We start from the raw sequence: 13365 nt of genomic DNA, 5'->3' as shown, positions 1-13365 counted from the left end.
AGTACTTACGTACCTCTAATATTGCTGGTCTAGACTCTAAACCTACTAGTCCAGTCGACTGCTACTACAATGCAATTTCCCATGCATCAATAATTAAGCTCTAAAAGCCTTAACTAAGCTATTCTATACTCCTAAATATTTTTCGGAAGCCAAAGCTATAACTGCGTCCGTCGTTAGCGCTTTGCTGTCGCTTGCCTCAAAGCTAGGCCACAGATCCGCTACAACGTCGGGATCGCTATGCTACTTCCGGATTCCCCATAAGACGCTTAGATCTCCCTAGATCTGAGTTATAAGGCCTAGTAATCGAGAGAGAAGAGAGGAGAGAGGTGCCAGGAAATTGAATTTTGGATCCCCTATTTATAGCCACAGTTCGGGCCGTCCGAACTCGACTTCGGATCCTCCGTTCTTGACTTTGGAGCCTCCGTTCTTGTTCGAAGCCCCCGATCCTGACTTCGGATCCCCCGAAGTCCCATCAATGACGTCACCCATGATGCATTATCTTCGGAGCCTTCGATCCGAGTTTGGATCCTCTGATCTTAGGTTTGGATCCTTCTATCCAGTTCGGAGCCTCCGAACCATCCGAACCCTCGGAACCTTCCCGACCATTTTTGAGTGTTTCGGATCCATTTTTGGACTCCTTAGAGCCTTTTGGAAACTCTTTAATCATGTTTTACTAATTTTAAACATGATCACATGATTAGTTACTCATTAATCATAAATTCTGGACATGGGTCACTACATTCTCCCCCACTTAAGAAATTTTGTCCTCGAAATTAAAGTCAGAGGAAAAGTACAGAACATAACACGAATGTTCTTTTTTACAACTGAACATTACAAAGTAAAAATTTTTCCTACAAAGAAAAGTACAAAACATCAAAACAACTCTGAATGCTCGGCTCGCATCCGGCTTTCCATCTCCCAAGTAGCCTCCTCTGTACCTCTACGTTGCCACTGCACCATCACCAAGTGTATGTGCTTGTTACGAAGAACTTTTTCTTTCCTGTCTAGAATCCGTAGGGGTCTCTCCACATACGACAGATCCTGATCTAATTGCACCTCGGTCGGATGCAAAATATGCGACTCATCCGTCACGTACTGTCTCAACAAGGACACATAGAACACATCATGGATCCCTGAAAGATCTGGTGGCAATGGCAGACGATAAGCCACGACCCCAACCTTATCGAGAATCTCAAAAGGACCAATAAATCTCGGTGTCAGCTTACCCTTGCGACCAAACCTCATCACCTTCCAGAAAGGTGACACACACAAGAATACATGCTCTCCTACCTTGAAGTGTAACGGCCTCCGTGAGTGTTCGCGTAGCTAGCCTGTCGATCCTGGCCGCCTTAATCCTGCGTCGGATCAACTCCACTTCATCAGTCATCTGCTGAATTATCTGAGGACCCTTAACCTGACGCTTGCAAACTTCGTCCCAAAACAGAGGGGTACGAAAACGTCATCCATAAAGAGCCTCAAATGGTGCCATGCCAATGCTGCGATGGTAACTATTGTTATAAGCGAACTCCACCAATGGTAAATGATAATGCCACGCTGGACCAAAATCCATCACCGCTGCGCGAAGCATATCCTCCAAAGTGCGAATAGTACGTTTGGACTGTCCATCCGTCTCTAGATGATATGCCGTACTCAAGATCAAAGTAGTACCAAGGGCTCGCTGGAAACTACCCCAGAATCTCGAGGTGAATCTCGGAACCCTATTACTGACAATGCTCAGTGGAATTCCATGCAATCGAACGATCTCCCGCACATACAATTGCGCCATCCTATCAAAGGTATAATCGCGGTTATAGGGAAGAAAATGCGCTGACTTCGATAATCGGTCCACGACAACCCAAATAGCATCACAATTCCTGGAAGACATAGGCAAGTGGGTGACAAAATCCATCGTCACATGCTCCCACTTCCAATCAGGAATCTCTAAGCTATGAAGTAACCCTCCGGGTTGTCTAAACTCTGCCTTGACCTGCTGACACACAAGGCATCGGGATACAAACTGATAAACGTTGCGCTTCATCCCTTTCCACCAAAATCGAGTGCAAAGATCCTTATACATCTTCATGCTGCCCAGATGTACAGAGAATCGACTGCGGTGAGCTTGCGATAAGATCTCATCCCTCAAAGTAGAATCCTCCGGTACCACTACTTGACCAGAATGACACAACAGACCGTCTCCTTGCAGATGAAAACCGGAAGTATTATCACCTTCAGCCAAACGGGCTAACTTCTGAGTCTTTAGGTCAGAATTCTGAGCTTCCCGGATTCGTCTATACAAGGCTGGCTCTGCAAGCATAGAAGAAACATGAATCCCTTGCTGTTTTTTCTTATGACGGAATGTGAATCCCAAAGAAAAACACTCCTCCACTGCCTTCGAAACTGAACTGGTACGAAGGGAACTTACATAGATCTTGTGACTAAGCGCATCAGCAACGGGGTTCGATGAACCTGGATGGTACTTGATCTCACAATCATAATCCTTCAACAGATCCATCCAACGACGCTACCGCATCTTCAACTCTGCCTGATTGAACGGATACTTCAAACTCTTATGGTCGGTGAAGATCTCGAATCTTTCTCTGTACAAATAGTGACGCCATATCTTCAGAGCAAAGACAATGGCTGCAAGCTCTAGATCTTGTACGGGATAGTTTTCCTTGTGAGTTTTCAATTGTCTGGAAGCATACGCGATCATGTGGTTATTCTGAGTCAACACGCACCCCAAACCCTGGAGAGAAGCATCAGTGTAGACTACAAACCCACCTGATCCAGACGGCAAAGCTAGAACTGGAGTTGTCGTCAACCGACGTCTCAACTCACGGAAACTGTCTTCACAAGCATCAGACCACACGAAAAAAGCATCTTTCTTCGTCAACTGTGTCAAAGGCCTATCTATCTGAGAGAAATTCTCTACAAAACGCCGATAGTATCCTGCCAAACCAAGGAAACTACGAATCTCAGAAGCTGTAGTCGGACGCGACCAATTCAGAATAGCATCTGTCTTGCTAGGGTCAACAGATACGCCCTCCTGAGAAATGACATGACCAAGGAATACAACTCGGTCAATCCAGAAGTCACACTTACTCAACTTCGCATACAACTGCCTCTCTCTCAGAACTTGGAGTACAGTGTATAGATGATAGGCATGTTCATCCATGCTGCGAGAATAAACCAAGATATCATCGATGAACACTAAACACTACCACGAACTTATCCAAAAATTTGCGGAACACTATGTTCATCATATCCATAAAATAGCTGGAGCATTCGTCAGACCAAACAGCATCACTAGAAACTCATAGTGTCCATACCGTGTACGAAATCCTGTCTTAGGAACATCCTTCTGCCGAACTCGCAACTGATGATACCCAGACCGAAGATAAATCTACGAATAGACAGAAGTACCCTGCAACTGATCAAAGAGATCATATATCCACGAAAGAGGATGCTTATTCTTCACTGTCACTTGATTCAACTGACGGTAATCGATACACAACCGCATCGAACTATCCTTCTTCTTGACAAACAACACTGGGGCTCCCCATGGTGAAACACTGGGTCGAATATAGCCCTTATCAAGAAGATCTTGCAATTGCTTCTGCAGCTCTTTCATTCTCTGATGGTGCTAAACGGTAAGGAGCTCTGGAAATCGGTGCAGTCCCTGGCAGTAACTCAATGCCAAACTCGATCTCCCTCACTGGTGGCAAGCCTGGAATCTCCTCCGGAAACACATTTGGAAAATCACGAACCACTGGTATCTCCCGGATATCTGGTTCCCCTAAGGATGCGTCAATGGCATAGATAAGGTAGCCTTCCCCGCCAGACTCTAAAGCGCGCCGGGCTTTTAGAGCAGAAACCACTGGCATCGGGGGTCGCGCTCCCTCACCATAGAAATACCAAGACTCATCATCCTCTGGTCGAAACTGAACAAATCTCTGATAGAAATCCACTATCGCGCGGTAGATAGTCAAGATATCTATCCCAATGATACAATCGAAATCCTCCATAGCTAGAACCATCAGGTTAGCACTAAGCTGGTGCCCCTCGAAATCCAAAATACAACCCACGACTAGACGCTTGGCTAAGACCTCGCTACCCATAGGAGTAGAAACTACTAGCAAGCCGTCTAAAGGAATAAATGGCAAATTATACTTCTTAGCAAAATGTGCTGATACGAAATAATGTGATGCACCAGTATCAATCAAAACATATGCAGGAAAACCACATAAACTACAGGTACCTGCGATCATCCGATCACTGTCAGCCTCTGCCTGTTCCTAGTTAAGCGCAAAGACTTGACCCTAGGCACGTGGCCGCAAATAATAATGACCCCGAGAAGGAGTCTGAGCAGGCTGCCGCTGAGACTGCTGCGGCTGCTGACGCTGCTACGAATACTGCTGCTGATAAGGTGGCTGTTGATACTGAGGTGGCTGAACAGATGCCTGAGAACCTCATGAACCAACCGCTGCTCCAATCAGCATCGGACAATCCCTCTTCATGTGACCCTCTTGTCCACACTGAAAACATGCACTGGTCGATCGACCACACTGTCCTGGAGGATGCCTGCGTCTGCAGTGACTACATCGGTTTGGTCTTTGTCCACCAAAACGATGCACTCCGCCGGATCCAGATGAAGAAGAAGAAGCACCTCATGTCTTCTTAAAAGACTGACCCTTCGGACCCAAAGGACTAGAACTCGTTGGTCTGGAAGAAGAAGAGAAGAGTCCCCTGTTCCTCCGAATATTGTCCTCTGCTTGGCGACAACAGTCCACCAAGTCCTCGTAGGTCATATCACTGCCCACCGCAACCATCCGATGAATCTCAGGGTTTAGACCCTGAAGGAAATGGTCGTACTTCACTATAGAACTATCAGAAATGTGAGGACAATAAGATAGCAGATCAAAGAACTTCTGCTGGTACTCCTCAATCGTCATCGTACCCTGTCGCAGACTCAGTAACTCACTGGTTTTCGCCTGTCGGAGAGCTGAAGGAAAATACAGTCTCTGATAATCTGTACGGAACTCGCCCCACGTAGCTACTCCTCTCGCTGCTATGAATGGTGCGGAAGTAGATCTCCACAACTTCCTCGCTCGACCCTCAAGCATAAAGGCAAGAATCTCCATCTTATCCTCGTCTGTGCAACGGAACTCCTGAAAACACTGCTCCATCCTCTCGAGCCAATCCTCAGCCTCCTCAGGCGTCTCACCACCTGTCACGGGCTTCGGGCTAACCTCCTTAAATATGTTCATGCTCAATATTTTGCGCTCCTCATGCTGACCTCGACGACGTCTATGATCATTCAGATCGCCCCATCGATCGCCGCCTCCGCTATCGTGGTTCTCATCGTAATCTGCCATCTGTTGCATAAGAACAGATAATTACTTAATCCGCTTTTACGAAATTCCCAGTGCAATGCGCTCTGATACCAAAAAGTGTAGTAACCCTACCCGGATCCACTATCTAATCAGAGTTATTAGCGCATGCAATAATATATTAAAAGCATAAGGAGCGGATAATTTAAAATACAACAAATTCAATCGACAGAATACAACCGACGATAATAAAAGTTTATAAATACCATTATACAACCCAATCGAAGGTTCAGGGTAAACAAATTCCTACCCTCTAAAATATCACACTCTCGGATCATCAATCCTGCTGAAAGCCGCTTGGACCGTCTAGCCTCAAACCTGCCCCGCCACAAGGTACACCACAATACCCAAACACATGAACGTGAGCGACAACGCTCAATACATAAGCAATTATATATGTACAAATACGCGAACACATATGATTTTAAAATCCCAGGTAAAACACTTTCTCATGGTGCCAGGAATATACAGTACTAGCTAGAGAGCGACTCCGTGGGGTACTCGTATATTCTATATCAGGGCTGAGCCAACCCCATCCTGACCCGAATCTAAAACAAGATACAAGTCCCATATGGAAACTGTCATACTTAAATCAAGTCCAACATGAGATCACTGTTCCCTTATGGAGACTGTCAATGACTCACATCTCTCCGGATGCAGTCACACGTAAAATCATGCATGTGCTAAGGCGGTAAAAACATGCTAAAACATGATAAAAACATATAGCACATACTCATGCAACATACATGCAAATATATCATGCCGGCTATCTCGGTCAATACTTACGTACATCTAATACTGCTGGTCAAAACCTAGCTTCGCTGGTCTAGACTCCAAGCCTACTAGTCCATTCTACTGCTACTACAATGCAATTTACCATGCATCAATAATTAAGCTCTAAAAGCCTTAACTAAGCTATTCTATACTCCTAAATATTTTTCGAAAGCCAAAGCTATACCTGTGTCCGTCGTTAGCCCTTTGCTGTTGCTTGCCTCAAAGCTAGGCCACAGCTCCGCTACAACGCCGAGATCGCTATGTTACTTCCGGATTCCCCATAGGACGCCTAGATCTCCCTAGATCTGAGTTAGAAGGCCTAGGAATCGAGAGAGAAGAGAGGAGAGAGGTGCCAGGAAAATGAATTTCGGATCCCATATTTATAGCCACAATTCGGGCCGTCCGAACTCGACTTTGGATCCTCCGAATTGATTCGGATCCTCCGTTCTCGACTTCGGACTCCGTTCCTGTTCGGAGCCCCCGATCCTGACTTCGAATCCTCCGAAGTCCCATCAATGACGTCACCCATGACGCATTATCTTCGGAACCTTCGATCGGAGTTCGGATCCCCCAAACCCGTTCGGATCCTCCGATCTTATGTTCGGATCCTCCTATCCAGTTTGGAGCCTCCTAACCCGGTTTGGAACCTCCGAACCATCCGAACCTTCGGAACCTTCCAGACCATTTTTGAGTGTTTCGGATCCATTTTTGGACTCCTTAGAGCCTTTTGGAAACTCCTTAATCATGTTTTACTAATTTTAAACATGATCACATGATTAATTACTCATTAATCATAAATTCTGGACACGGGTCACTACAATCATGATTTAATAGTTATTCTTAATTAAATAATTTTGTGTGTTGTGTGAATGATTTAAAAAGTTGATATTTTATGTATTAAAATATATGTTTATTTATTTTGTTAAATGATTTTAATGGTTTTGTGCATTTCATTTATGAAGTTTAAAGTTACGATTTAAATTATTAGATGTTAGGTATATGCCTAATAAATATTTATGCCTTACAAGCTAGTTAAATGTTTTCACGATTGAGTTAATCTTGGACTGTCAAAAGAATATTCTATGCAAGAGATCGTAGGAAATAATTTTACGAGTATTTTGAGTATAATATTGCTATGGTTTTATTTCAATCATCGGAAGGAGAAAATCTTTTTAGTCGAGTTTGAGGCGGGTTCGACAGACTACGTTGATGTAGTCTTCCTATCCACCGCCCCTTATTACTATCTACTCCATACCCCACCCTTGATAACCATGTCCCTCCCCCCCCCCCCCCCACCTAATCAATTATGGTCCCTCAATTATTTCCCTATGCACGTTCTTTCCCTTTTCCTTTTCGTCTTTCTTCCACTTGTTATTTCTCTTGTTGTTTTGTCATCTCCTTCTCTCCCCTTCTTTGTTCCATCGGCTCCCCTAGTTCTATGTGAAGTTTAGCTTCTAAAATTCATCTGTGTCAAGTTAGATCGTTGCCGAGGTTACGGATCATCTCAATCTCCAAATCATTTAAGCTCGCCTCCCTCTGTGCAGCTGCTGTATTTTGATCATAACTTCTTCACCCGATGGAGAAACTTCAATCCGTTTGAAGGGTTATCTTCCTTACATCCATACCTTCGATTTAAGCCATAAATCACTATTTTTGGTGGACGTTTCAGCCTAGTTAAAAACCTTCTTGTAAGCTGTTTCTGCACTTGATTTTTGCTGCAATTCTTCTTTGATTTTGTATTTGGTTTTTGGTGTCTCCTCACCATGTAAAGGTGTTATTTTGATCCTAGGAACAGCTAAACAATCCCTTGGATTTCATCTTCATTCGGCTACCTTTATATAATGTCTCGATTCCGTTTAAGTAAAGCTAGTTCTCTACATGTCCATGTTGATCCCGTTCTTCGAAGATCTAAGGCAAGTACAAATTTTAAAGGTTTTGAAACCACCATTCAAAATATATTTATTTTGATATGAAAAAATGTATGTTGAGATATGTATGCATGATTTTCAAGAATTTCAAGAGCATGAAGTTTTGTTTTTAAGGGTTTGAAAGCATGTTATGTGATGGTATGAAATCGTGAAGTATAAGTCGTTCTTGTCATGTTCTTGAATTTGATTCAAGAGATACAAGTTTCTTTTAAGATTTGATGTGTTCTTGAAGTTTCAAGGAATATTTTATCCATAAATTATAGCATGAGTAATAGAAAAATATCATATTTTGAAGTATTGATTTAGTTTGAGTTAAAGCTTTGAAATGTTGCATGTGTTAGAGTGTCTCGGATTAGCGACACTCATTATAATTTTGAAGATCAAAATTAGTGTATTAATTCAAATGATATGAGGCCAATTTTATTGGAAATATAACTTATTTATCTACAATTTTCATGTTTTGAGTTTTGTTAAAATCATTTTGGAAGATTGGCCAAAATTGCCCCGAAGTGTGTCTAGTGTTTTGAATTTCCGACACTGACATATATCGGTAGAACGGGCATAACATTTTACTGAAAACTATAATTGAGGTGAGGTTTTTTCATTAGAAAGCCAAGATCAAGGGCTACAACTTTTATGTTTACGACTTTTTCAAATTCTGAATTAAAAATAGAGTTTCAGAGCGAGAAAGAAAACCCATTTGCGCAGGTCATGCGCGCCCGCGCCGAGAAGTGGAGCGGCCGCTCCGGACCTTCGAATTTCAAGTTTTTTTATGTTATTTTAGGGTCCTAATTTCATGGTTATGACTTTTAAGGTTTCTAAAATATGTTTAAGAGTTTCTATGCAAAAGTTTTAAGTTTTATGTCAAGAACAAAAAGAACGACTTACATGGATCGATTATCTTATGTGATGCATGTACATGTTTAAGTTTTATTCATGAAACCTATGTTCAATATGAAAGTTTGATTTTTAATCATCTATTACATGCATGAAGTTATCGAGTAAAGTTTTATGTTCATGAAATGAAAGTTATAACGGAAGTTACATGAAACAATGATGCTTCATAATGATATGATGAATGATAAGTTATAATGAAAGTAAAATGATATGATAAGATGATATGATGATGAAGCATAAAGGATTTTGTTGTCTTATGTGTTTTTGTGGTGACAATACGGGATTGGTACTTCGGGATGGGCGCCGGAGGGACCTTTCCAAATCTACGGGACTGGCACTTCGGGATAAGCTCCGGAGGAGCCTTTCCAATTATGAGTTAAGCGATGGAAAGACACGGGACTGGCACTTCAGGATAAGCTCCAGAGGGGCCTTTCCACTTACTTGTTGATCAACAGTAATTGATAATTTCAGGCCTATCAGACGGTTGCCACAACTTCACATAATTCATCAATTAAGATTATGATGATGTTAATTTTTATGTTTATGTTTATGTTTATGTCATGATATGTTGTGTTCATGGTTTAGGATCATGATTTATGTTCATGATTTACGTTCATGGTTTAATGTATGTCCAAGTTGCATGATTTTTATTAGATGTTAAATATAAATGTTTATTTAAGAATGAAATGGTAAAGTTTTGAGGAAATGGATGAAGTCTACTTTCAAGATTTAAAGTCAATTAAGTTGATGTCTATGTTTAAGTTCCTTGCATATTTTAAGAGTTTTGAAGTTCATGTTCAACATTTTAAGTTTAAAGTTCCATAATGTTTACGTTAAAGTTCCTCATGTTCAAGGTATCATGTTATGTATGTTCAAGCTATTTTAAGTTTAAAGTATTTTGAAGCAATAATGATATCGATATGCATATTTTAATCTTGTTGAGTCTTTTAGACTCACTATACTTGAATGGTACAGATGGTTTAACCGTTTTTATTTAAAAAGTTTTGGTAGCATGGCTGAAGAGTCCAAGAGGCGAAGACACTGCATGGCACGACAGTTCTGAAGCTCTGATGTTTTTAAAGAAAAATATTTACATACTTTTATTTACATAATGTTGTTACAATATTTATGCACGATATTTGAAAGTAAAGATTTTACTATTTTCATTGTCAGTATTTTAAATGCCGAGTTTAGAGGGATTCAAATGTTTAGTCTTTTAAATGTTCATTTCAGTTTGATATTGTTGTGAGGATTCCTCGATTATTTTCAAATGTATTTTATGTAAGTAGTTTGTTTATAGTAAATCACATTTCTCCATCCTATTTAAATGTTTGTAGTAAGTTTCGACGTGCCGTATTTTAGATGGTCTTGACACTAGGGTTGCATCCATGTTTCAAATATTTTGTGCATGGTGGAGTGACAAAATTATATTGTTATTAGTTATACTTTGAAATTCATTTTGAGTTAGCATGATGCACTCCCTGTATTGTTCGAACTTTTGAAAAATTTCTCACTCTTTTTCCGCAACAATTTTATTAAATGTTTTAAAATACAGGACGTCACGTAGGTGTGGTTGGTGGGTTGGAAAGAGGTAGAGTTAAGAGAAAATGGTATAGAGTTGGATTATTGGAGTAGGAGTGAAGTAGAGTGTTGAATGCATGGTGTAAGGGCTACTGAATTCTGGGCAGGGGCGTCACCATTTCAGGTCTGGTCATGTCTTGGGCTGGTCCTAGGTCAAGGTTATGATGTTGTGGTCGCGTCGGTATAAATTGGGCTCGATTCGGTTAAGTTTCGGACAGGATAAAGGTCATTCAAGTTTAAGGGTTGGAGCAGAATTTTAGAGCAATGTGTGAGCGGTTGGATTGTTTGATTAAACTGAATATTTTGAGCTACTATGGATGGGTGAGGGCTGGTCCTAAGTAAATTTTATGATTTTGTGGTCATGTCGGTTCAATTTGGGAGCGAATCGAGTTAGTTTTGGTCAAGTTAAGAATTTCTGAATTCGGGGTGTCTAATGCAGAATTTTGACAAGTTTGACGGCTGCCCGGAAATCCATTTTGATCGGGTTGCTTGGGTGGTCTTTGGAGGTCCTAAACTTGTCCTTGGGATAGTTTGAAGTGTTTATAGAGTGTCGGTTCAAGCGGGATTGGATTCGGTTAAGGTAATATGGAGTTAAGGGTTTTACAGTTTGATTGCTCGGGTTAAGACATGTTCAAGGAGAATTGAAGAATAAGTTGGGTATTTTCACCTAGGGGCAGCCACTCACTCACCTAATACCCGCATTTTTTAGTTGAGTTTCATTTCCCAAAGTTTCATACTCGTGTGCTTGAGTCTCGTCTTTGAGCCGAGCAAATGTTTACAAGGTAAGTCGCTTCTATTCATGCATGCTAAGTATTTTGAGTCGAGTCAAAGAAGGAAAAGAAAAATATTTTTTTTGAACAAAGTGAGTTGATTGTGACAAGACGGGGCAATGTGGGTTGGGGGATGCCTCACTCACTTGCCAAAATAGACGGGTAGTGCGAGATCGGGAGACATCCCGGGATCCTTACCAAAACAGACGGGTAGTGTGAGATCGGGAGAAATCTCGGGATCCCTACCAAATAAAAGTAAAAAGGGGCAATGTCGCGTCAGGAGAAATCTCGGCGTCTTGCCGGCATAGTATACTGCAGTCATTGATCGATAAAAAACAGAGGGTCACAATTCAAGGATCTAAGTTCACAGTTACAGTTTCAGTTACAGTTTCAATTACAGTTTCAGTTTCAGTTCAAAATTGATTTGACTCGTCTTAATTTAAATTTAGTTTCAGTCATGCATGAGGTTCAGTTAAGTTAAGAAAGTTCCAAGTTTCAAAGTTTGAGTTTCATTGTGTGAATTCATTTCATACAGTTAGTCTCATTCTCTTTTATCATACAACTTTTCAGTTTAAGTTTCAAAGTATTATATGTACAGTACTTTAAGTATTGTCACATGTATTTTTAACCCTTGTTATTTCACTGCCTATACTTGTTGAGTCACTAGACTCACTACGCTTGCTTGGTGCAGATTAGTTTATCATTGAGTTGAGGGGCAAGATTATCGAGTGGACTGCGATGCGGGCACGACACATCCCTCCGACCTATGCTAGACTTCCGCAAAGAGTTTACTTTCATGCTTTTAAGACTTTCTTTTTGTTGATTGGTTAAGTGTAAGCTTAAGGATTTATAGAATTATTTAAAGGCATGTAAAAGTCAAATGGTTGAACTTTTGGATGTTGTAATTTCAGAAGCTTATGTTTATCGTGATTGTTTTCCTATTTGGTGTTTATTACTAGTTGAATTGAATTGTTGAGTTGAGACAGGTGGGTTGTTGTATTTTCAAACAAGTCATGACAAATTTTTTTTATAAATCAGTATTTTCTTTATTAATTAATTTAGTTTAGAAGTTATGGTCATTTCAGTACAAACCCTGAAATGGTTAGGGAAGCCAAGATTTCTCCCATCCCGTCCAAACCCATGAGGTGGTAAGAAAAGCCAAAGATTTCTCCCAGCCCGTCCAGACCCTGGGGTGGTAAGGGAAGACAAGATTTCTCCCAACCCGTCCAAACTCATGAGGTGGTAAGAAAAACCAAAATTTCTCCCAGTACGTCCGTACCTTGATATGGTCAGTCCGTCCATACCCTGATAAGGTCACAATCAACTCTCCTTATTCAAAATATTTTTATTTTCCTTTCTTGACTCATCTCATAAGAATTAACATGTATTTATGGAAATGAATTTCTTTGTAAATATTTACTCGATTACTCGAATCACATATAGATGATTCAAAATGTTTGACAAGGATGAAAAGCGTGATTTAAAACAAGAAAAGCATGATGTTAAGTGGCTACCCCTAAGCTAGACTTAACCAAACAAACACACCTCAAGCGTGCGAACCGTAAAATTCATAACTTGCCCATTCCTTAACCAAGTCAACTTTCGTTTGAACCGACACCCTCTATCCATCCTATCAACCCAAGGACTAGGTTATAGCCCCCAAAGACCACCCGAGGAACCCAATCAAAATGGATTTTTGGGCAGCCCCTAAACTCACCAAAAATCTGCACTAACCACCCCGACTTATCACGCCCTTAACTCGACCATAAATAACCCAAAACGCAAACAATTTGAACCGACACGACCACAATGTCTTGAGCTTGAATTAGGACCCATACAACCCGTCTAGACCTCCTTATCATGACCCACCAGACCAAACACCTGAGACCAATCCAAGTACAACCAAAATTCCTCTCTAGTCCAAACTCGTCTTTACCTCTTATGAACCCATTCCCAATAAATTTACTCAAAACCAGCCCTTCCCACGCACCAAGAGACACCTCCAGAAGCAATCTTAGCCCCTAG

The 13365-nt window shown here is 41.2% G+C and overlaps 1 protein-coding gene across 1 annotated transcript; it reads right to left on the bottom strand.

Annotated features, from left to right (window-relative positions):
- Positions 1-4667: 4667 nt before the first annotated feature.
- LOC140861477 (uncharacterized) lies at positions 4668-5375 on the bottom strand. The gene has a single exon (XM_073264500.1). It carries the CDS (start codon positions 5373-5375, stop codon positions 4668-4670), a length of 708 nt encoding a protein of 235 aa, XP_073120601.1.
- Between the last annotated feature and the right edge of the window lie 7990 nt (positions 5376-13365).

Source organism: Henckelia pumila, chromosome 4, assembly GCF_033568475.1.
Source record: "Henckelia pumila isolate YLH828 chromosome 4, ASM3356847v2, whole genome shotgun sequence".
NCBI classification, from domain to species: Eukaryota; Viridiplantae; Streptophyta; class Magnoliopsida; order Lamiales; family Gesneriaceae; genus Henckelia; species Henckelia pumila.
The sequence above is the reverse complement of the archived record's forward strand: the minus strand, read 5'-3'. Positions and strand labels throughout refer to the sequence as shown.

What these genes read in the sequence shown, in the direction of transcription:
- LOC140861477 (XM_073264500.1), bottom strand. Translation starts at nt 5,375, where the DNA reads ATGGCAGATTACGATGAGAACCACGATAGCGGAGGCGGCGATCGATGG.